Below are 24,542 nucleotides of genomic sequence, written 5' to 3' on the forward strand. Positions count from 1 at the left end.
ATCTGAGATCTGTCCCCTTGAGGGGGAGGCACTGTTATGATTTGTGTATATGTTTAGGTTTGTTTCTTGTTTTGGCTTTGTGTTCTTTGTGCTTTGTGTCTTAATCGTTGGATATTGTTTGCATCTGTGCTCGTCAACCTGTTCCCTTGTGTCATCCAGTCATCTCCCACAACCACTTGTATCTTGTTTAGGTATGTCTCGTCTTGTCAGTTGGCTTGTATTTAGTTTCCTGGTTTCTTTCAGTCTTCGTTGGATCATTGTTGCTGTTACCTCCCTTTTGTTGTTACTTTGAGTTTTAGTCTTTTTAGAACTTTGTTTTTATTATTTAGAGTTTTACCCAGTACTCCTGTTAGTGTTTTTGTTAATACATTTTGTTTAGTACTGTGTCGCAGGGAAACAAATGAAATGAAAGGTAAGGCTGCTTTAATAGAGTTTAAAATGTAGGAAAAGCATCCCGGTAGGATGCTGCGCACCACACTGGAAGTCGCGATTCACAGCGATTACGTATTTTTGATTTGAGCATGGACAGCTACTTTCTAGTCCAGAAGGAAACGAGCAGAGTCTCGCAAAGACAGCGTCGGTTAGAAATCCCCCATCGACTTTGACCTCACGCCAGTGAGTGTAAACCAGGCCAATATTAATCCTGTACTGTGCTTTTGTCCAGGTAGGCTCCCTTTTTATTATCATCATATTTTTTAGGGTCAGACAAAAATGTTTGCTCTTGGGTTGTTTTGCAGCTTGTCTATGACAACAGTATTCGCGCAAAGATACTCCACGCGACTTCCGTCTTTGGAACCAATGGGGAAAAGGGGACGTCCCGTATGCCGTAAAGCAGTCTGCACGTTTGTAGTTTCTTTTGCGTGGCATTGTTCCCACCATCTTTCTCAAAGTTGGTTAGTGCCAGTAAAAATGATACAGACCCCCTCAGGCCATGATAAAGGTTCCATTAATCTAGCTGTAAGTCAATGTTTCATCAGCAGAATTATGAAAATATGAATTGAAGGTTAAAAGTTAGTTAGTGGGACTTTAGTTCGTGGTTGATTTCATTTTGTACTTATTTTGTACTCTACATAGTGAATGTTAATTAGATTTCTGAGGTACACATGCAATGCAGCAATTATTACCACTTTTCATTTGTCATTAAAATTAGGGAAATGTTTTCTACAGTGTATTGTTTTTAACAGTCATACTGATGGATACTGACTGATGAACTTCTGCTTGTACTTGTATAATCAATAATATTAATTAAATCACTGTCTCTATGGTTAATTTATGATGGTGAGTTTTTACTCAGGGCTCTTTTAAAGCCATATAGAAATTCAACCAGCGCCACGCAACAGTCTGATCAAATTTCGAGGTACTATATAACCACATTATGCAAATAATCTGTAAAAAGAGCCGTTCAATTTTCCTCCACTTAAAATATTCTAAATTTGCAGAGTGTCAATACACACCGTGCCTCTAACTTGAGTTTTTTTGGGCTCTGGCGACATCTCTTGTGGGATGAATTTGATTGGCCCTTTGATTTGCCTCCTGGACCTCTTGGTACCGTCGGGTAGCGTCTCCATAGCAATGTCAGCTTCATCGCTGCTCGCCTGGTCACACTCTGAGCATTGCCTGAGAACAAGTTCATTTTACAGAACAAAATGATTAGAATATGAGAATGCAATAGCTTTTTTACTACTGGTTAAAAATGCATACGCGCACACACACATGCACACACACACGACTACAACGACAGTTCAGGCACCATGTATTCTGGGTGGTTTCAATAACCATTATTATGCTTACGACAACTGGGAGGGGCCACACACTCTGACAGCGCAGAAGCCCAATCAGGATTGAATGGTAATCCTAAGAATTATGATTCTAAATGATTCTAAATAACACATGTAGTGGCACTTTGTTACTTCATTTTAAGAAACTTACCAGTAGCTGTTCTTGGTCTTCTTGGGCATGCGTGTCAGTGGTGGTTCTAGACAACCCAGATGATAGTAGAGTTTGCAGGTGTCACACAGCACGAGTAGATGTTGGTCTTGGTTCTTCTTACAGATGCCGCAGCTGCCATAAAAGTATGTTGTTTATGAGTTAGCGCTGTTTACAATGGTAATGATGAATACTAGAGATAGAATGCAGCGAATGCGTTTAATTCATTAATTTATTTTTTTAAATTTTATTTCATAATGGGCTCGTGTGTCTACTACCTATGATTCAAAGTGTGAAACAAGAACTCATATAATGCAGTATTGGGCAATAGATGGAACAACATGATTAGTTCTATGGAGTCACTTCAGAAGGTTTAGGAATTGCGGTAACATTGATATTGTCAGTAATGTCTACTGAGAGTAAGGGTTATAGCAGTTTTGGAACTTTCATTATAGTTAATTGGTATTTCGATTTTTGTTTGTTTGTTTAGTTGTTAATTTCTTTACTTAGAAGAACACTCTTTTTTTGCCCAAGATGGGGGCGGGGGGGTGTAGTACAAGAACATATTATTGTCAAGAACATTTATACTTGACTTGATTTCTCCCCTTAAATCGTAAATTAACAGTGGCTAATCATAATTTTTGGGAAAGCAGAGTTTAATTGCACTGACTAAATCTTCACTATCAAGAAATCAATTAAATGTCAGCCAAAAGGTCTCAAAAAGCTGTGGCAAAATGTCGTGATCCAGAGAAATTAAAGAACAGATGAAAATATATTATCTATCAGCCATTCCTAAAGCTTTCTGACTCTAGAGAACCACGCTGAGAGGAGAGCCATTATCCACAAATAGAGAAAAAACACAACGGCACAATGGTGAACCTTTCCTGATTACACCAAGAGCGCAGCGACAACTATCAAGGAGGTCACAAATAGTAGAGAGGAAGATACAAAAAGAGTTATGATGCCCAGATTTGTACTTTTGTGAATGCATGTTCATGTTTTATCTTATCTAACTAATGATGCAACTTTAATTCTTATTTTAGATTAGCTATAATGGAATGGGGCACTCCGGTTTCCTCCCACATTTCAAAGACATGCATGGCAGGTTAATTGAACACTCCAAATTCACCATAGGTGTGATTGTGAGTATGAATGGTTGTTTGTCTCTGTGTGCCCTGCGATTGGCTGGCAACCAGTTCAGGGTGTACCCCGCCTACTGCCCGAGGCCAGCTGGGATAGGCTCCAACGCCCCCCGCGACCCTTGTGAGGACAAGCGGTTAAGAAAATGGATGGATGGATGGATGGATGGATATAATGGAATGACTGGAGTTCATGTTTCCTATGGAGTCCCATGACTGGAGTTTATGTTTCCTATGTGAATTCACACTTAACATGGAGAAAACTGCAATCACGTGACAAAAAACTGTAGGTAACATCTAGGAGCTGAGAAGGATTTGATGGTAGGAGAAGATACTGGCCCGACCTTGCAGACCCAAATGTATAGTGAGTTTTCTGGGAACATCTGGCAGAATCCCCTGTCAGAAAGAGTTTTAACTCCCACCTCCAGCAGAACTTTACCCACGTCCCAGGGGAGCCATGGTGGGGTGTACTGCACATCCATTATTGAAGCGGCCAACCAGAGATTCTTTTTTTTAACATCAAAACCACTTTATTAGAATAATTGACCGCAAAAATTTACACAAGTTTGTCAAGGCATAACAGATTTTTTTTTTTCTGTCATATTTAGATATGTTATCACTCTTGTGCCTTGGGATAAAATTATTTTTTGACTGGTATTATGTCTTTAGGTCAAAAGTTACAAATAATCTCTACTAAATGTAATCCAGAACAACATCAAAAGAACTGTAGACCCTCCTGCTTCAGTGAAGGTCAGTGTTAATGACTTGACAATAAAAAAGAGACTGTGCAAAAAAGGCATCAATGAGTTCTGAGGTGAAAACCACTGTTGACTAAAAGGGAGAATTTGCTATGGCCTGATGAAAGTTAAACTTTATGGAAAGTGTGTCTTGTTGCGTCATACAATCAAACAGGGTTTGTGGCTGCTCTACTCCTTCAGGACCTGTACAACTTGCTGTGACTGATGGAACCGTTAATTCTACTCTACCAGAAACTTCTAAAGGAAAGGATGTGTTACCATCAGTTTGTAACCTCAATCTAAAGCACACTTGGGTTCTGCAGCAGGACAACGGCCCAAAACAAACAAGCAACTTGACTTCTGAATGGCTTAGAGTGGCCTAGTCGAAGTCTGGACTTGAATCTGATTGAAATGTTGTACGACCTCTAAAAAGCAGTTAATGCTTGAATACCCTCTGATGTTGTTGAATTGAAATAGTTCTGCAAGCACGAACCAATAGCTCCCCAGAGAGTGGAAGCCAAAGACTCTTGATTTCAGTTATACTGAGGGACAAACCAGATATTCAGGTTCAGGGCATGATTACTTTTTACACTTTTCCTTATAATGATCTGTTAAAATTGTTATTTTGTGTTGACGTTCACCTGATATTTACATCTAGGAAAAGTATACAAAAACAATAATAATTTAAGAAGGGGATGAACAGATTTCCACGACAATGTATGTAGTTGTTTTGCCAGACATTCACAGAATACCATAATTTTGAAAAATTTAGCAAAAAAGAAAATCTAAATCTTAATAAAACGAGTTTGTAAATACACCATAATTATCATTCACACCATATTCCAGATTGCTGTACAAAGACGGGAAATGGCAAGACGTCCTGTTGTTTCTGCCGCTGGTACTTTGTATTTATAAAGTAGGTGCACTAAGATTTCAATGTGTGTGATTTCCCACCTGTAGAGAATTGCTGGCAGGCTGGATGGCTTCCCTTGAGTCCCCCCCTCTTTCTTGCTAGACTTCCTCTCTTTGGGGACTATTAGGACAGCTGGAGTGTTTAGTTTCTGAGGAAAGGAGGAGAAACACATAGCTATGTTAAAGAGTTCCAAAAGTCGTCATGTTTCATCTATGAATCATAGTTCTGCACCTTAAAATGACCATGCGCACAACAGTGTGCTATATACTTTTTGGGAACAGAAAGAGTATTGTTTTTTGTGTGTGTGTGTTTTTTTTTTTTAAATGTGTAGAACATTTATTAAAAGTGAACTTTATTATAAGGCACAATGCAAAACATTGCAAAATGACTTTACAAAGTTATCAACTTCAAATACAATGTCGCAAAAACAGACAGCAATAAAATGTTTTTTTAATTGACAAAATTTGCCACCTTAAGTGAAGTCTTGTGTGGCCAATTTACACAAAGGTTTGCATTTGCCACATTGATAAGTAAAACCCTTGGATAAGCTAGGGTGACCATATTTTTAATTTCCCCAAAAAAGAGGACGCTCTGCCGAGTGATACCTAGTGATACCTACATCATTCTCAAAGTTTACTCAAAGTTGCCATACATTATAACTATTTTAACATATGCCTCCTCTTTACAGTTAGAATAAAAAACAAAACACATTACTTTCTTACTTGACAAATTAATAAATAATGACAATGTTGTAAGCCCAACCTTTCTTAGTCCCGCGATGAAACTCTCTTTATGTTTTCTTCTCTTTTTTTAAAAAAAAAAAGGGGCGAGACAGGATCAAACCCACACCCACCCGCAGAGCGCGACCAGTGAGCTACAGCTCTGGGCCACTGACACAGCTCAGGACCTGATTTGAAATCTTATGAATCGAGAATCAGAATCAAATTTATTGTCATTGCACATGCAAAGGTACAGAGCAACGAAATAGAAAATTGTCATGCCTCGGTTCTGTGGGGTCGTGCTTTAACCTGGCAATAGCCAGATTGATAATTGTAATTCACTCAAGGGCGTTCTTCACATCATCAATTTGGGACTGCTCCACAGTGATTTGCTCAAGAAAGGCGGGACATTCTGGACAATACTTCAAGATGATTGGACGATGTAGCATCTTGTGCACGTTTGTTTTGGCCAATCAAGGCAACGGATGCAAATGTCGTCTTCAGTCTCGTTTTAGGAAAAAAAAAAAGCATGAATGTTAGAATAAAAGTGTATACAAGTAATCATATATTTGCTACTAATGTGAACTTTGGATGAATCTACTATTCAAATGGCTCAAAGGTCACTAGATTGTGTTGACTATGTTTTTGATTATTTACACAGCCTAAGACAGCGAGGAAACAGGAACTGCGCCCAATCACAAGGAGGATGATTAAATTTTCAGTGACAGTTGACAGATAAAAACATGCTTATACTTGCATACACTTACAAACAATCAGACAAATGTGTTATTTTGAGACAATGCAGCGTTGCACTATAATGTGTTTGCCCAGCCCTTTAGAGGTACAATGCACTCCTCATGTGATTCAGAAAACAACGCAAAATAAAAAGAGCGAGAAACAAAGAGTGGCCAGAATGGTTTGAGGAGTCTGTGACTGGACACCTCTCTGCTCTCCTCGCGAGTAAGAAACTTGTCTTCTCATCCTTGTGTCTGTGTATTTTTAATTGTTCTAGGTTGCTTGAACCTGACATAACTGGGTCTTTCGAGAGACGGATGCCAAAATACCTGAGGATTCCAGCAGGCGTGGTGGACTCCAGAAAGAACATAGCCATGGCACAGGCTCCCTAGAGTGATCTTAAGATCCTTTTTGAGGACTGGGTTTCTCCCCACCAGCTGGGATCTAATAGGCTAACGGCATTCCGACGCACAGAAGGCAACTGGGTAAGAAAAGTTTACTTTGCAAAGGTACTGACACAATAGTGTAAAACCCTGTGAATACTAGTCAATGGCAGGTAAATGACAGCGAGTCGGATAAATTCTATGAGACCTGAGATAACATTAGTTTTGGATTTTATGAGTTTTATTCCTAGGGGGAGATCAGATGCAAATTTCTTTGGGAACTGGGTATAAAGGAACCAGAACTTTATTAACTCACTCCTGGAGAATCCAGACTACAGTATCTGGTTGATTCCTGTCACCTTTAGGCTTTGAATGAAATAGGGTGCCAATTCTACGAGTTTTAGATTTGAAACAAGAGAATCTGAAAAATTCCGTAGAGAAAGAAAGGCGGAGTCCTGTGTATACTTAAATTCAGTGAAAAATAAAACGCTTGTGTAACTGAGAAATAAATGAATGAAGATAAAATACCACAAGGTATTTATCTCATATAAAACAGTGGGTTTGTAAACAGCAGTTTGTGGATGCAAAGGCAAAAAAAATTATCCACCTGAAAAGGTTGAAGTGAGAATTACCCCAACAGAAAATTTTAGTTGCTGTCCTACTGATGAGAAACCAGTTTTTAGAACACCGTAGGCGCTGACAAACTGGACCAAATTTTCTAAAATAGGGGGTTTGAAATACCTGCCCGTGACCCGAAAACCAAACGAGATAGAGAAATGAGATTTGCACTGGCGCTAAGATTAAGACAAGAAAAAAGATTAAGCCTTTACAGCCTACTGATATCAAGGCATAACTGTATTGTGTGTAAACGTGTATGTGAGTATGGCTTCTTACTGTGTTTGTCTGTCTGTGAGCTCCTGTATGTGTCTGTGTGTCATATTGTCTAAAGATGATGTCTAAAAGGGTTTAAATCGTGTATAAGGGGTTGCTAGATAGTGTCTAACATAACTGCATAACAAAACGTTGAAAATTAAAAATTTTGGTTGTGTCAAACCTGAGGTGTGTGGGCAAAAAGTGGTCCCAGACCTCAGGTGAAAATTGTGCGATGAATTGTGTTTGTGGAATTATGTGAGAGTTTGAGTGAAATAGGTGTCTGGTGATGAATTGTTGAGATTGTTGCAGACAAATTATGCTGTTTGCAGGATTGTTGTTTTAAGCATGGGAAATAATAAAAGTAAGAGACAAACATGTGAAGGTACGATTATAGTATAATTAGAGCAACTGTACAAAGAACTGTACAAAGAAAAGATGAATCATTAGATGAATTCAGAGTGCGATTTGAGAAAGTGTTTAGAAAAAGTAGTGGTGGTGTTGATGCTAGATAGGTAGGAGGTGTATATCAGCAGCAGTTGAAAAATGCATTGTTCAGTGGGAAAAAAAAACTAAATGGAAGGACGCAGAAACATTTGGTTTGGAAAAGAAGAGGTAGTTATTCCAAAAAGAGAGGAAGAGGTCGAAGTAACAAAAGAATAAGTTAAAAAAAAACAATAGGAAGAACTGTAATCAGTCCACAAGAAATGAAGATGTTTGTTGGAAATGTAATATTAGAGGACATTGGGCTAGAATTTACCCTCAAAAGTACAATACAGATAGTTCAAAATGATTATAGGAGTTGAAAAAACACAGACAGTAAAGGACGACTGTGTTAGTGATGTGTAGGTAAAATATGATTTTTATGGAAAATTTTCAATGTTAAAAACTCATGAATTGAAGAAATTAAAAGATAAAAGAATGAAGGTAATGACGTTTAGCATGGACAGACAATAGGGAGGGGCATTGAGGCCTCTGCTTCTCCCTTATCAGCCTGACCCTGAGAGAGCGTGACTCTCCTCCACTTTCTGTGGACAAGAATTTAGCAATGTTCCACCTTCTGTAAAAGGCTTATGATTGAGGTGGAAAATACATAATGACATATATATCATTACATACATATATAATGCAAATCTGGTTTGTTAAATACAAGTTTAGAGAAATCTGAAACTTTGCTTTGAGTAAGTGATGATAATTTTTTATTGTAGAGTATTTATAGAGGCACCATTGGGCAAATTGCCAAATGGGGAAGGGCCTTGATATCACTCGAATGATAGACGCTTTTATGTGGAGACGATTAAATACCCGAAAAGACTATGGACTATTTACTATTACTTTGAGAGGTAATGATTTAAACGCTTATTGACTCAATTTAAAAATAACTTACTAGAAGTTAAATGTTTAAAAAAATATATTACTGTGGTTTTTGCATGTATTAACAGACTTGACAGTGACAAGAGACCTCAAGTGAAGGAGTATAATTTGACTACTCGAAGTTTAGATGAGTCTATGAATTATGCTAGACATGCTGAGAGTGTAGTGCACCGATTAGAAACAAGAAAATCTTCTGTAAATATTAAGGTGTAATTATAAATGAATTATATGTAGTGAAAAGTTTAAGTGGATAGTCATTTTGAGTTGTCAGCCATGAATGTCTCAACAGGGGGGATATGGAAAACATAGTAACAACACTTTACTACATATGAATTCGATATTTTTAAATTTGTATGTTTTTAGAACTTTTGTTATATATGGATTTGATGTTTTTGTTAGTGTGTATGGATTCTATTGAATTGAACAATAGTAATACAACGTGAATACTACCAAGTACTGATAACATTTTAAAAGTAGTTTAAATTGTTCTAGCAAAACACTTGGACGTTATTATTACAGCAAAAGCCTTGTGTAAATACATCATGTCTCTATATGGCATACTAGTTAATTGGAGTAACGAATGAAAGTCACTTTTTAAGTCACATTGTTAAGAAAAAAATACAATAAAATAAGTACATGACATGACATGAAGATTATGATCAGATAGTTTGGAGAATTGTAAAAGGAATAGGGCAGTTTTGCCCGTTTGAAATTTTGTGTGGTAGAATATATAATTTGTCTATTGTAAATAACCTGTTAAGTTGAGCAGATAAAAGAAATTGATTTAAGTAACTGAGGAGATTGTTAAATGATGAGGAAGTGAAAATGTTTAATCAATTGCCAGGCGACTCTCTGCCTCTGCAGGAAGGCCAACCTCCCATAAAGGGTTGTGACTGGTTTTTGATCAAAGGTCCAGTGTTGGTAAGGTAAGTGTTGTTGACGACCCCTAATGCAGTGAAGATCGCTGAACGACCCTCCTGGATTTACTTACTTTGGTAGCCAAACTTTTTTTTAAACGTCATTTTCATGCATGTGCAAACGTAATGCGCACTTCGTTTATTAATTTATAAATACTTATTTTATTAGGGCTGCCAGTCTAATGTATTAATTTGATTAATTATACTGCAAATTAACGTGTTATGAACATTAGCGCAATTAACGCTAGAAGTCCCACAGCCACATACATACTATATAGAATACCCAAATGGCCGCCCAGTGGTTGGATTAGTCTCGCCATTTATTTGCAAATGAGGCAATAACTGTCTCCAAGTGTCTTAGTTAGTTTTAGATTAACATCCAAACACAGATATAATCAGCTCTACCATTTGGCTTTTCTAATTTCAATACCAATAGGGCAGTTGGCTGCCCTTTTGGCCAACTCAACAATGTCTACGTTTACATGCAGTCAATATCCGGGTTAAGGTCAGAATTCCCGTTTCTGAAACAATCGTGTTACACATTTACATACGTGGCAAAAAGAGTTACTCACGTTTAACATGCTAATTTGTGCTTGATTGGAATAACCCATTTGGACTGCGACGCATGGAAAACATAATCACGTAAATAACGCCATTTCCGCTTTTAACTTATTATACGTTCAATAAAAGACATTATATTTACATATACATATATTTTATAATAATAGTATAAATTTAATGAATTATAATAAACGCAATGATACTAAAAATTTGCATAATTTTTTTCCGGCGTTTCGGTTTTCGGCTAAGAATTTTTCATTTTCGGTTTTGGCCAAAAATTTTCATTTTGATGCATCCCTAGTTAAAATCATGGATGATGCCATTGTAATTGACTTCCCAGGGGTCTTTCAACACAAAGTGCAAATACTTTGTTACTGTACTTGAGTAGTTTTTCAGTACTTTGCACTTTTCTGAGCATTTTTTAGACTACTTTTTACTTTTATCAGATACATTTTAACATGAGTATGTGTACTTTTTACTCGATACATTTTCAAAACAAGGTTGTCACTTTTGCTTTTAAAAGCATGAAAACGATTAAAATACTTGACCTGGAAGAAACAGCAGCCAATCTTGTGATTGGCTCTACAACACATGACGTGCAATTGGCTATATCAGAACAACCCGCAAATATGAGGGCAATGCACGCCGCCACTACAGAAGATAATTTCAACTTGATAAGAAGAAAGCTGCAGACTCTCAGTCAATAATATGAAGGAAGGTTCATTCATGTCAGCGAGCAGTAAACATGAGCGAGTGATACTCAACACTGCACTCCACGCAGGGCAAGTCAGGGTCAAATGGCCGCTGTATACTGATAGATATTGTAACATTTTTAATACTTCATTTCATATATTAACCATTGTTACACATTATTAATATTTTAATTCTTCAGTATTAACCTTGTCGAAATGTTTTGTGTCCTGTGCAGAGCAGATGGTGTTGATTTCGGTATAATCTGACCTTAAGCTGGGACATACTATTTAGTCTAAAAAAGTTCCTTCTCAGCGCTTTGTGCGAAAACACATTTGGTCCTTGAGAACATAATCTGTTTCGAACACGCACTCCTTACTCTGTTTTCGCTACTGCTCATGGAAAAGTACCCAGAGAGTATGTTTTGTCTACAAATGAAAGAGAGGAGGTCTTTTAACTATAAGAAGCCATTGTACACGCGGAAGAGCTACATTCGACACTCTGAAATTCCACCTGTTTAAGTGAAGCAATTGGAGTCTGTAATGAATGTCCAGAGATCTCTGACCTTTTTTTTATTAAATCATTTTTGCAAAGGTGTTTTTTCTTACATTAAATCTGTCTTCAAGTTTTCGAACACGCAAAGAGGACAAAATAATTTTGCTCCATTAGCTAATATCTTACAAATTGACGTAGTAAGAAACACCCGTTCCTCGTCAAGTACATTTCAGAGCCTGTACTTTTTTACTTTTACTTGAATAATTATTTCAGTGAATACTTTTACCAAAGTTGTTTTTTACACACGTAATTGTACTTTTACTCAAGTACCGAATGTCAGTACTTTTCCCATCTCTGACCTTTAAAAGATATACCGGTGCATGACAAAAACTTTAAATGTGTTTTTCTCAAAACGAGTGATTTCAATCTGCCAACATTGAAACTGTGTGGGGGGTAGGGGTGTTGGGGGAGCTTGCATTGTACTTAACAAGCTGTCTTTGAAGTCAATTGCCTTCAATTACTCCACACCACGGTGCAGGGGAGCAGACAAAAGGGACATGAGTGCCTTGGGTGTTTAGTTTGCATTGTACCCTACTTATTTAAAAAAAAATGTACGTGTGAAATCTATTTTAAAAATAGCCCACTAGTTATTGGATACTCTGTCTTGCTAAGAAAATTTTAAACAGAGGAAGAATATTAACATTTATTTACTTATAAACATGTTTCTATTCTAAATGTAAACTTTTCTATATTTTGTTTAAAAACAAAATAGAATGTGCTACATTAAAAAATTATGTAATTATTTCCTCAAATATTTAAAATAAGCACATTTTAGAGCTGTAATTTTAATACTTATAATTATTAAGTAATAAAATAAAATAGTGTGTCTGTGAAAGCTGCTCCTTGCTATGCAGTTCAGAAGAGCTGCTAACAAAAACATTTTTGCCATCCAGCATAATAAACATATCATTTAGATATACATGACTGTTATACTGTAATACAAATACAAATTAATTAATGTCAAATATTGGGATATGTATTACCTTGAAGATCATGTACATACAGTATGTATTGCAATATATATCGTATCGTGATCCCTGTTTCATGATACAAATCGTATCGTGAGGTTGTTGGCAATACCCAGCTCTACTATTTATACACACCTATAGACAATTTAAGGTCACTAATGACGCATTTCCATTAGCCCTGCAGTGCGTGCGGCTCTCTGCTCTGCCATAACATTTCACGAGTGGCATGTCGCACCAACATTTAACCATATTTACAATTGAATATGGACCACCATGGATGAAATATTGCGATCTTGATTTCACAACCGGCTTGCGAAGCTATTTCTGAATGGAGAGCTCAGCCTCATTCATTTAACTGCCGCTCTCATTCAAGTGAATGGGAACACACGACCAGGCAAGCGGTGTGCACTCGCAATTTTTTTAAACCACAAGTACCCTTTAAATTGTAAATATATTTCAGCGTTGTTGTTAAATATTATTATATTTATTGTATATACTGTATTTTTATGACTTTGGCAAAGACCGGCGGGCGCCTCTTGCCTCATTTCTATAAAATAAGGAAATGGCGTGCTCCATGGCGTTGCTTGCTGTGTTGCTGTTGGCCAATCAGATGACAGTGATGACAGACGACCGGCGCTGCAGAACCACCTCTGAGATGGTTCTAAAAAGTGGTTCGGTTGTAACCGCTCGGCCCCGAAAAAAGTCCCATGGAGAGAAAAATGCTGTTTCTGTGTGGAACCGGTCTGGTGGAAAAGCGCCATAATTAAAAACTTGGATGTTTTTTAAATGTGGTAGGAAACCGGAATACCTGAGGAAAACCCACACAGACACAGGGACAACATGCCACATATGAAGATAGGAGCACAGGTTTGAACCCACGGCCTTTGAACTGTGAGGCGGATTCGCTAACCAGTCAACAACAGTGCTGCCGGAAAGCAGAATTGTATGAAATTAACAATGCTTGTATTAAGGACCTTTTAGTGTAGGACTACTTTTTCAAAGCATTTTGTTTCACACATTTTTACTGAATTACATCAAATGACTCCTTCATGAGCCAAACCCTTTTAAGGAGGGGTTTGAGACATGCTGCTTTATGCCCCTGGTAGGGTTTCCCCTTACATAAAATACCTCTAGGGAGGTGAATGTCACCTCTTTGGCAGAGAAGGGGTCAACCTGCAAGGTTGAGATATTCCGACTAGATCTAGGTGACTGTGTAGGGCAGAGACCTTGATCTCCCCATTGGGACACATTGAGCTCTATCTGTGAGGTATGACTTAAATCAACAAATGACCGAAGGTGGTGCAGGTGGATATTATGGTCCACAAAAGTCTTCGCTCCCACTTACTCTCATAAAACTTTTACTGCGAGTCTTTGTTAATGTAACGCAAGATGTCTGGTACATAAAACGGACGACGGAATTACAACTGGTTGGAAATCTCTATATTCATGACTGAGTTGACTGTGGAGCCAAGGCACTTATTTTGCATAAGGAAAACTTCACGGTAAACCAGAAAAAAAAAATAAAAAGTTTGCATAAAATTATCTTAACTCAGTTGGGTCACAAATGCACTTAGTGTGAAATCTGGGTGTTTATAATTGAACACAAAGCTGATATATCTGCACGTAACCATGACAGTCTGGTGTATGAATGGCATCAGATGGATAAGGTTGGTTTTACCTTTTGCCATCCAATTGCAGAGCAGTTATTTGTTACACCTGTCACTATATGCCATTGGCATAAATATAATAATAATATTTTAAATATTAATACAATAATAATAGTAATTAGCTGTGAAAAATATACACTTTCACTTTTAACTTAAGACATAAGTGATTTTTCTAAAACTGCATCCCGAACTGAACCGAAAACTGAGCACAAAGCCGAAAAACCGAACCGAACTGTGGATATTGTGAATCGTTCCACCTCCAATACACCTTGACAATTTTCATATATTTTTTTAAAAACATCTCATTTTACACTGTCCCAATGATCCTTATCAGCATCGATACTGAAACGGCACACATTTTTAACAGTTGCCAGTTTTAACAAAAGATTTCAGGTCAAGCAACTGAAAAAAAGGTTTCCCAACCAACGAAGAAAACAAACAAACAAGCCAGTAGTATTAATACTGTTAAACATGCATATTTCTGCTTGCAAGTCTGTATTGTATACTAGGACTCCAAAAAATTAATTTCACAGTCATGAAGACGTAAATTAAGACGATGATGTGTGTGAAAGGTAATGGTGGTACCTGGCCAAGGATGTCCCCAAGCAGAGTCCACATAGCCTGGCCTTCACTTCGCAGATCTCCATTGTCATTTAGCAGCTCCTCTAGAGATTCACAGATCTTAAGACATTCATGGATAACACAGAAGAAAACATTTGATCAGGCCTGCCCCATGTACGATTGAACATTGCAATTGTTGTTAGTATAGTCCACAAATTTTACTGGTTTACTGGCTACATCCACTTCTCTATGCCATAACAATAATTATACAGACTTTGGCTGACAATGGAGTCTATGTTCAACATTTTAATCACATGTTGCATGTTCTGTCTCTACTCTATTTTCATAATTTGACATTAATCTTCAGAAAGACTTTGCTCTTCTGACCAACAACAATACAATTGTTACCAAAAATGCCAAAATAAATAAATAAATAAAAGTGAAAATAAAAACGGATATAAAAAATATATAATGGTGTTCGTGTGGTGGATGGGTGCGCAGTCATAGGTGAAGAGGGAATAGAGGAAAGGGCGAAGAACACCGGTGTTCCGGTGCTGAGAGTCAGGGTGGACGAGGTATATATTCCTATCCTGACCCTTTGTAGCCTTTATACACACACATAAATACAGTTTATAGAGTTTGAACACAATTCGTTCTTGTGAAATGTCCGAATTGTTCAACCTCCAAAACATCCATCCATCCATTTTCTTAACCGCTTAGTCCTCACAAGGGTCTCTAGAGCCTATCCCAGCTGGCTTCGGGCAGTAGGCGGGGTACACCCTGAATTGGTTGCCAGCCAATCGCAGGGCACACAGAGACAAACAACCATCCACAATCACACCTATGGACAATTTGGAGTGTTCAATTAACCTGCCATGCATGTCTTTGGAATGTGGGAGGAAACCGGAGTACCCGGAAAGAAACCCACGCAAGCACGGGGAGAACATGCAAACTCCACCCAGGAAGGCCGAAGCCCGGACTCGATCTCACGTCCTCTGCACTGGGAAGCGGACGTGCTAACCAGTCAGCCACCGTGCCGCCCTGAATGCATGCTTTAGTTCAGTGCTGAGTTTGTGTATTTTACATTGGGCATATTGTTAGACTACCAAGGGGTCCTTGTGCGCTGTTTAGCATCAGGCACATTGTTGAACAGCTAAGGGGGGGTCCATGTGCCAGTATTTACAGAAGTAGTTACAACGGCGAGTAAATCTCCTTTCTAAAACCACTATGGTTCATAGCACTTTATTTTTTGGCACTGGCACTGCTGTCTTTCTTTGGCCCATGTCAAAGAAAATTGTCGTGGAAAAATCAAAATGCACTCGCAAATGTACGGAGCACCTCCGGGAGTATTCACCCGCTCTGACTGGAAATGAGCAGCGCTTCGTCTCCACTACCGCACGTGAGTATTCGGCATCGCTCTGCTTCACTCGGCTCAAGGTATGTTTGGCTTTGCTTGGTTTGCTTGGGTGCTCAAACTCCGAGAATGAAGTCAAACTCCGAGGCATTTTTTACTCAGAAGTCGAAGTCCGATTTGTACGAGTTCCGAGACGTTCGAACTCTGAGGTTCCACTGTATATAAAAGATGAATGGGCAAAAATATCAGCCGAGACATGCAAAAAGCTGATCAACAACCATAGGATGTGTTTTATTTGCTGCAGTAGCCAATTAAGGCTTTTCTATTGATTTTTTTTTCTTTTCAGAAGGATATGAATAATTTTGGACGTACCACTTTTTATATATACAACGTATATACACTGGAGGAATTAAGTATTTGATCCCCTGCTGATTTTGAAAGTTTTCATACTAAGAAATAAATGAAGAGTCTCAAATGTTTATGGCAGCTTTATTTGAATAGTAATAGAAGGAATATCAGAAAAAAAAATACAAAATATTTTGCATTTCAGTGAGGGAAATAAATATTTGACCCCCTAGCAAAACATGATTTAATACTTTATGGCAAAACCCCTGTTGGCAAGCACAATAGTCAAATGTTTATTGTAGTTGCTTACTAGGTTGGTACTTGGCAGACACATCAGGAGTAATTTTTGTCCATTCTTTTCTGCATATTATCTCTAAAACCTGGTGGTTTTGAGACTGGTGTTTGTAAACTTTAAGGTCCCGCTCTTTCCGTAGATTTACTATAGAAGGTCAGGAGGCTGGCTAGGCCATGCCATGACCTTGATGGGACTCTTATGGAGCCACTCTTTTTTTTTTCTTGGCTTATATATTTTGGATTGTTGTCATGCTGGAAGACCAAGCCATTTTCAGGGTCTTGGCGAGGCAAGGGGTTGTCACCCACGATTTTGCGATACATTACCTTGCTCAATTTCCCATCAATGTGATGAAGTCAACTTGTCACCTTTGTAGAGAAACACCACCAAGCATAATGTTTCCATTGCCATGCTTGATGGTGGGGATGATGCTCTTCAGCATTTCCCTTCCTCCAAACACGTTGAGTTGAATTGAGGCTTGATTTTGGTCTCATCTGACCACAGCATATTCTCCCAGTCCCGCTAGAAGTTATTAATATGTTCATCAGTAGCTTTGATCTCTAACCTTTCTCATGATTATTGAGACCCTACGAGGTGATATCTTGCATGGAGCCCTCAGCCAAGATCGACATGACAGTCATGTTGTACTAGTTCCACTTCCATATAACTGCACCAACAGTTATCCGTTCTTATTTAGCTTCTTATTGTTTTGTAGCCGATTCCAGCCTTGTGTCGGTCAACAGTTTTATTCTTGACTTCCAAGAGCTCTTTGGCCTCGCCCCTGTTGGAGATGTTGGAGTGTCACTGAGTCTGTGGGCAATGGGCTTTTTATACAGGTGATAACTTGGGAAGAGGTGTTTCTCATGCAGGTAATGACTTGATTGAGATCCGGAGTATGTCAATGGTCTATTGGAGCCAATATTGCTCATAGCTGGTAGAAGGTCAAATACTTATTTCCCTCAATGCAATGCAAATTATTTTGTTTGTTTTTATCTTATGCATTTAAAAAAAAAGATCTTCCTGATATTCTTTCTATCACTGTTAAAATGAAGCTGCCATAAAAATCGGAGACTGTTCATTTATTTCTTAATATGAATACTTTCAAAATCAATCAAATACTTATTTCCTCAACTGTCAAGGCTGAGAAATATTTTTTTCCCCACAGTGATGCCTTTTATACAACATCCTACTATCTTCTGGGAGTCATTTCCAATCCGGAAAAAAATTGCTGGTTTAATATGAGTGACTTTAAATAAAGTCATGCCTACAAGGCACAATTTAAACTCCAATCTATCAGTTATGCGGTTGTACATGGGAATAGAGCAGCCGGGAAATAATTCCACATCGATGAATCCATGGTTTGGAAGGTGAGGAAGCAAGAAAACGTCGAGGATTGCCATCATTCCAGGGGCATCCAACCGCTGGACATTGAAACTTCGCGTTCCAAGTTGCGAGAAGTGTTGGAGCGATCCACCAAAATAAACTGGGAGGCCGCGCCGGACGGACGAGTTAGGCCGCGGTATGTGAATGGATTGTGAACACCAGTTAAAGTGCACGGCAACAAATAACGTGAGTACCGTGAGTTAAACAGTTGCTACCTTTTGATTTTAGCATGTATGCTACTATTTGTTAGCATGCATGCGCCAAGTATGGTACGGTGCGCTCGTTTTGGAGCTCCAGTTACCTACAGTAAGCCAGTCACCAGTAGCTAAGCGTAGACTGCGTGTGTGTCGGTCTGTGTGTGTGTGTGTGCGTGAATTGGAAAAAACAAGGCAAGTGCAATATATGAAGTGTAAAATGACAACAATATTTTTTTGCCCCCCCACCACGCATCCCTGCTTTATGGGATCTACCAATTATTTGATCACAGCTCCGTACATTTTTATTTTTTATTTTATTTTTTCTTAGCAAATGTAATACCGTATATGTCTCCTGCTAAGATGAAATTATTTGCTGTTGGAAAGGTGACTGTAAAAAGACTAGATTGATCTTTAACTTGTAATTTAGTTAATTCAAGAATATACTCAATTAATTGTTTTATTAAAAAAACAACAACTATGGTTTAAGTTGTCTGCTCACCTTGTTGTACTCCACATGCAGTTTGTCTTGCTCATTCTCCAGCTTGTCTTTTAAGCTCTTCTGTTCAGAGATGTTGTCCTGTATCTGGATCATTCGCATATTACGCTCTGAATATCAATGGGGCAAAAATCAATAGCAAGATCACAATCTATACAGGAAAATCACATACTAGTGCACCAATGGCAGATAAGCATTCTATTGCTGGATAAATTTGTATGCAAGATATTTGCAGATAAGGCAAGATATTTGCAGATATGGCATCTATGTCACATCTGGCATCACATACACAAATTTAACTCATTCACTCCCAGCCATTGTCACTGAAGCAACCCCCTTCGCTCCTGGCTGTTTTACTGGATTTTAACAGATTTTGCAAGGCCCACAGAATATTGTGTTCTATTGCTATAAAAACATGGAACCTACCAAAAGAAAGATTAGAGTCTCTTCTTTCATCAGGAAAAAAAAGGATATTTCATATTTCTTCAAATATGCAAATCTGCATGTGCCGGACCATGAATGTGTGGCTGTCCACTGTATGTATACATACATATACAGGTGTTTTCTGATAGAAGTGTGTCATCACTTGCTTGAGGACAAGCACTAAACAGACACACTCATTGGCACTTAAACAATTATAAAATAGAGTTGGTGTCAGGGGGGTACACTGCAAACACTCTGACCAGCAGAGATGTATTTCAAACGTAAGGGACAAATTAAGCACAAAATAAATGACATTGATAGGACTTAGGGAGGACTACATTTTTACCCAAGTAGTAATTGACAAAGTCTGCAGTGAGGGCAGGCTGTTTGTGTTTCCGACGTCCATCCATGCTCGCATTGGTGTCATTTGTGTCCACTGGGAAAATATCTGTGCTGATCCCCATTAGCTCTGCCTTTCTCATTAACTTCCTGATGGCTGAGGCACTAGATGTCAGAGGTCGTGGCAGCTTTTCCCTTGGCACCCACGCTTGAGGTCGGGTGTTTCTGGACAGCTCTGCTTTTGTGCGGTATTGCTGCAGGCGTGTCGTAATTCGGGCCTATGAGTGTATGACAAAAGTAATTCAGTAAACTACACTTTTAGTTCAATGTGCAAGTAAATTACAGTAAGAGAGTGGTGTTCTGTATCTTCTGCTGGTGGACCTAATGTAACACCAAGTATGTGCCATCTTACCTGAGCTTCAGGACTGAGCTGTTTCTCTCTCTCAAGCAGAGACACCTTGCAGTAAGACTGCAACGCCAGGTAGTTTTTTCTTTTCCACTTCCTATCAAAGCGATCTGCATGCTGCTTGCAGTAGGCAAAAAATGGATCTGCAATATCCTATGGGATCACCAAAAAATCACATTAATTTCAATTTTACTTATAAAGGGGAGTGTTATTTTTTCACTGGTGTCGGGCAGAACCCTTCCACCTCCAAAACACACTTTCCAGGAAAACAAAAAGTGTTTGCATCCCATTAACATTGCATTGTGGGTAGTCAAGTGAGGAGAACCTTGGAAATGGCAGCACATTGGATGCGCTGACGTCCTCCACCAACAAATTCGAGCATTTGACTCTAAACAGTCCATAAATGTTTGCTTACAACAGAGAGTAAGTGGTGGTTGGATTTGGTGGTGCTAACCAGGGAAGCTATGGAGTGTGCAAAAACGTTTGGAAAGTACATCCGTCGTGGAAGCTTACCCTGCTCATCCCACTAGCACAGGGGTCGACAACCAGAGCCACGTGTGGCTTTTATCCTTCTTTTGTGGCTCCCTGTGACTTTTGAAAACAATGTATTTCATTTTAATGTTGCACGGATGAGGATCGCTTGACGGCATGACGTGCGGATGTAGTCAGCGCGTGTGTGTGGTAGAAGCGCACTGTTTAGAGGGAGACCGTGGAAGTGATGTTGTGAATGTGAATGCAAACAAGTTTATTAGAAGCTAAGGGGGAAAGTGTGCTAAATAAAACCCAAGACTGCAATGTGAACCCCTGTCTCCCTGTGGCTTTTATGTCCGGCTATCGGACTCCACTTTTTGGCGACGGGCGAGAGGCGAGATCTCCTGTGTCCGGGGACCAACGGAAAACAGATAACATTGAAATTAATTTTATTTTAGTTTGTCTGTTTTTTAATCAAATTCTAAATTTGAAGGTTATGGTAAATGAGTAACATTAAAATAAAATGTTTTTAATATTTTGGTCATACCAAACGCGTCACATCCGACCATGTGCGACACTCGAACATGTTTGAACCTGGTGGACCTCACGTCAAGCACCTCAAAGAAACATTAAGATTTCAGAACATCTATTCTTGGACCTCAAAAACAACGATGAAATATTTCAGAAAATAAAAGATTCGGGACCAGAACAATTCGGAACTGTGCTTCGGTATTGAAAATATGACGGCAACTGTAAAAACCCATGTTAAATAGCCACACAAGAAGAAAACGCAATATCGTTGCTTATAGGCAATTTAGCGCGGAGGGTCGCGAAAGTGCTGGGTCGGCACGGAGGATGTGGTTGGAGCAGTGGGAAGACACGGTGTGGTGTGGTGAAAATCTGCATATTTGCCAAAGTTGAAAAATGTGAACTTTCTTTGCATTTTGCCTCGCAACCTGATTGGCTGAGATGTGCCACATCGGCTTCGGTTATGGACTGTGTCACACACAGCGTCCTGTCTGTTGTCATCTGGAACAAGGGCAGCCACTTACCCTCGTAAAAAATTGTTATCCCCTCCCGGGTACAATGCATGTTTTTCAATAAATACATGAAAACAAATCTGTGTTTTTCAGTAACAGGGTTAAATCTCACTATTTACGCTGGAGTGACGACCGGGGCCTTTCCCCGCTGGGCCTGGGGCTCGGGGGTGCCGCCCGTCCTCCGGTGCCCCCATCGCCCCTTCTGCCCCCGGTGTTCAGGGACGGGGTGGGCGCGGATGCCCTCTCCGCTCCGCTGCCTGGCCCCTCTTCGGCGCCGGTGCAGTGGATCCCCGGGATCTGGGGGTCGGGGGCTGCCGGTTGGTGGGGGTGGGGTCGGGGTGAGGGGAGGCTTGTTTTGGGGGGGGGGGGTGCTGGGGGTGGTAGGGTGTCTGGGGGCCTGGGGGCAGCTGGGGCTGGGTTGGGGTGGATGGCGGGGGTGGATGGGGGGGGCGCGGGGACTGTGGGCCGATGGGGTTCCTGGCGAGCCTGCAGTGCCCCGTCCTGCTGCGTTGGGGTGGGCGGCGCTCCTGCTCCTGGGTTTGCTCTCCGGCCGGTGGCCCCTGCGGGACCCGGGGGTCGTCCTTTGGCGCTGCCGCGGCCTGGGGGTCCCTGAGGTGTTGCGCTTGCTCTGTCCTGGCGGGGGTCGACGGCTCCCCTCTTTGGTGGAGATTTTCATGCACGCCAGATCCACCAAACCAGCATCTATCGAAACTCAGACACAATCTTCCTCAGGTCATTGAATCGGTGGAGGCTGGTGTCTCACTCCGCATCGTCTGTCCTTCCTTCCTTTCCTCAGTCTCTCCTTTGGTCTCTTGAGGTCTCCCTGATTTGTTGAAATTTAGATGTCTCTGGGGTTTGTGAAGGACTCTGGTTGGTGGCCTGGTGGGTGGTGTCTGGTCGGTGCTGGATTTCACTTTCCTTTCTTTTCTTTGGTCCTTTCTAGGGTTTCCTGACGGCCTCACGACTCTGGCTGAAAGTGTTCGGTTTAGGGAAATGGTATGGGATTTTTATTTTTTTATAGGTTTTAGGTGAACTAATGAATGCACGCACGCACGCACGCACATACACATTTCACCCGCATACAAAAAAAATTAAAATACAAAAAAATATATATATATATTTAAAAAAAGGAGAGCAATGATGATGACATGTCAAATCAGTAAAATTACCGAATGATCAGTACTGAGCTCTCCAGAAAAAAAAAAAAAAAAAAAGGAAATCTCAGATATACATAGAAAAAGCTCAGATGACTGAATCAGGCATGAAAATGGGTCAGGGGTGAAAAAGGTGAGCCCAAAATTGGACCAAAATTTTGCCCGTTAATATTTATCGGGCACTCGTCAAACAGGTTGGGAGCATAGAGTGGATGAAGGGATGGTGAATTCAAAAAAACACTAAGAAACTTTTCAACTTAATAAAATATTTGCATAACTCTTATGATGAAACATCGACTTAAAACTAGTTAAATGTTACCTTTGCCATGGCCTGAAGGGGTCTGTATCATTTTTACCGGCACTAAGCAACTTTGAGGAGGATGGTAAGGACACTGCCACACAAAAAACTACAAATGTGCGGACTTTTTTATGGCATACGTCAAAACTTACCCCGGATGAAAGGACAGTCAAGCCCAGATGTCACTCGCTGGTATGAGCTAAACAAAAAAAACTATGCAATGCGTATGTCCTCATAGGAAATATGGTCTTCCTACTAAGATAACAATACCACTTTTGTCCATATGGCCTCGCCATAATCAACGTAAACTGAAAGTTCCTTAGTGTTGTTGTAAATGTTCAAAATCTTACGGCGTCAAGAAAAACATCTTTGTTGGACCATGGATGGATGTTGAAAAAACAGCATGCGCTCACGTAGGGATGGGTACCTTTCGTATTTGAACCGGTTCCGTTCTAATTGTCAGTACTGAACAGTACCAATTTTCGGTACTTTTGTTCTGTTGTTTGTGGTAATGCATTTTAATTTATTTAATAATAAAATAATAATTTTATACAAGAACATTCACTTTAAGTTATTTTTTATTAGATAAAATCGGACAAATAGTAAAACATCATAAATTTAAAACACATGAGCCAGAGAGGGTGGAGTAAAAAAAAATGGTGTAACATGAATGAAGTGTAAATAAATTATTACAAATTACAAAGTCAGAAGCAAAGTTCTAATACAAGAACATAATATAAATAATTGTACTATGTGTAATTATTTTGGTTTCTTGTGCAATTGTTTAAACAAATTTTCAAGAACGTGCCTGCCGCACGTAGCGCGATGAATTCAAACCCAACTTGGGAGTAAAATCTTGCAAAAAAAGGAGAGTTGGAAGAGGACGACAATCCAACACGGTACAAGATACCCATGAAATTATAAATATGGTGTAAGTACTTGGTAAGAATTGTTCTAAAATTCTATAATATATTGTAACAATGGTAGAGCCGCACACCTTTCAACATGTTTTGAATCAGTGGTTGAAGATGGACATATGCTGTGTCCGCGGGTAACGCGGCGGTGCTCCCCGCATATGGCCGCCAAAGGCGGCGACATCCCAACTGCCACTCGGCGTCAGCACCAAGAAGCCCCCGCAGCAGGTGGGGCCCACGCTCAAACAAAGCATGCTAGGAACCGCAAAGCTATACTCTCGTTTAGCTGGTCGGCGGTCAAATCTCGCTTGCTTTTAGGCCGGGAGCCAGGTTCACTCCTCAGGATGTTTTTTGTTACTTGTTTTTAATTATTATGATTTCCTGTTATGTCATACCTTGGGCCATCGCAAGTTGATAGGGACCACCCCCAACTCGGGGCCCTTTGGTCACAGGGGCCAAAAAACACCCCTTTTGGGAAAAGATCCTAGCGAAATTGTGTAATTGCAAATGTCAAGGTACAGCAACTGCATAAATGGTCAGTAAACTCTAAAATTGTGCATGCTGTATACTGACACATGGGGAACTAGCAAGAAAATAATCATTGGGCTTCCTGTATTTCATTTCTCAAATATCATCCTCAACGTACCCTAAAAGATCAAAAAATGTCTCCCCGCCTGACAAATTACCATCAAAAGTGATCAATTTCAAACATTTT

The 24,542-nt window shown here is 39.6% G+C and overlaps 1 protein-coding gene across 4 annotated transcripts in view; it reads right to left on the minus strand.

Annotated features, from left to right (window-relative positions):
- Positions 1-24,542, minus strand: part of phf14 (PHD finger protein 14) — a 175,502-nt gene that overhangs the window by 102,351 nt on the left and 48,609 nt on the right. For all 4 annotated transcript variants that reach the window (XM_077548430.1, XM_077548428.1, XM_077548429.1 and 1 more), the window contains exons 8-14: positions 19,957-20,103; positions 19,552-19,822; positions 18,786-18,892; positions 14,740-14,835; positions 4,757-4,863; positions 1,930-2,061; positions 1,455-1,617 (exon numbers count right to left, since the gene is read on the minus strand). In XM_077548430.1, the coding sequence (XP_077404556.1) occupies positions 1,455-1,617; positions 1,930-2,061; positions 4,757-4,863; positions 14,740-14,835; positions 18,786-18,892; positions 19,552-19,822; positions 19,957-20,103 (1,023 nt within the window). The remainder of the gene's footprint in view (positions 1-1,454; positions 1,618-1,929; positions 2,062-4,756; positions 4,864-14,739; positions 14,836-18,785; positions 18,893-19,551; positions 19,823-19,956; positions 20,104-24,542) is intronic.

This window comes from Vanacampus margaritifer, chromosome 17 (assembly GCF_051991255.1).
Source record: "Vanacampus margaritifer isolate UIUO_Vmar chromosome 17, RoL_Vmar_1.0, whole genome shotgun sequence".
NCBI classification, from domain to species: domain Eukaryota; kingdom Metazoa; phylum Chordata; class Actinopteri; order Syngnathiformes; family Syngnathidae; genus Vanacampus; species Vanacampus margaritifer.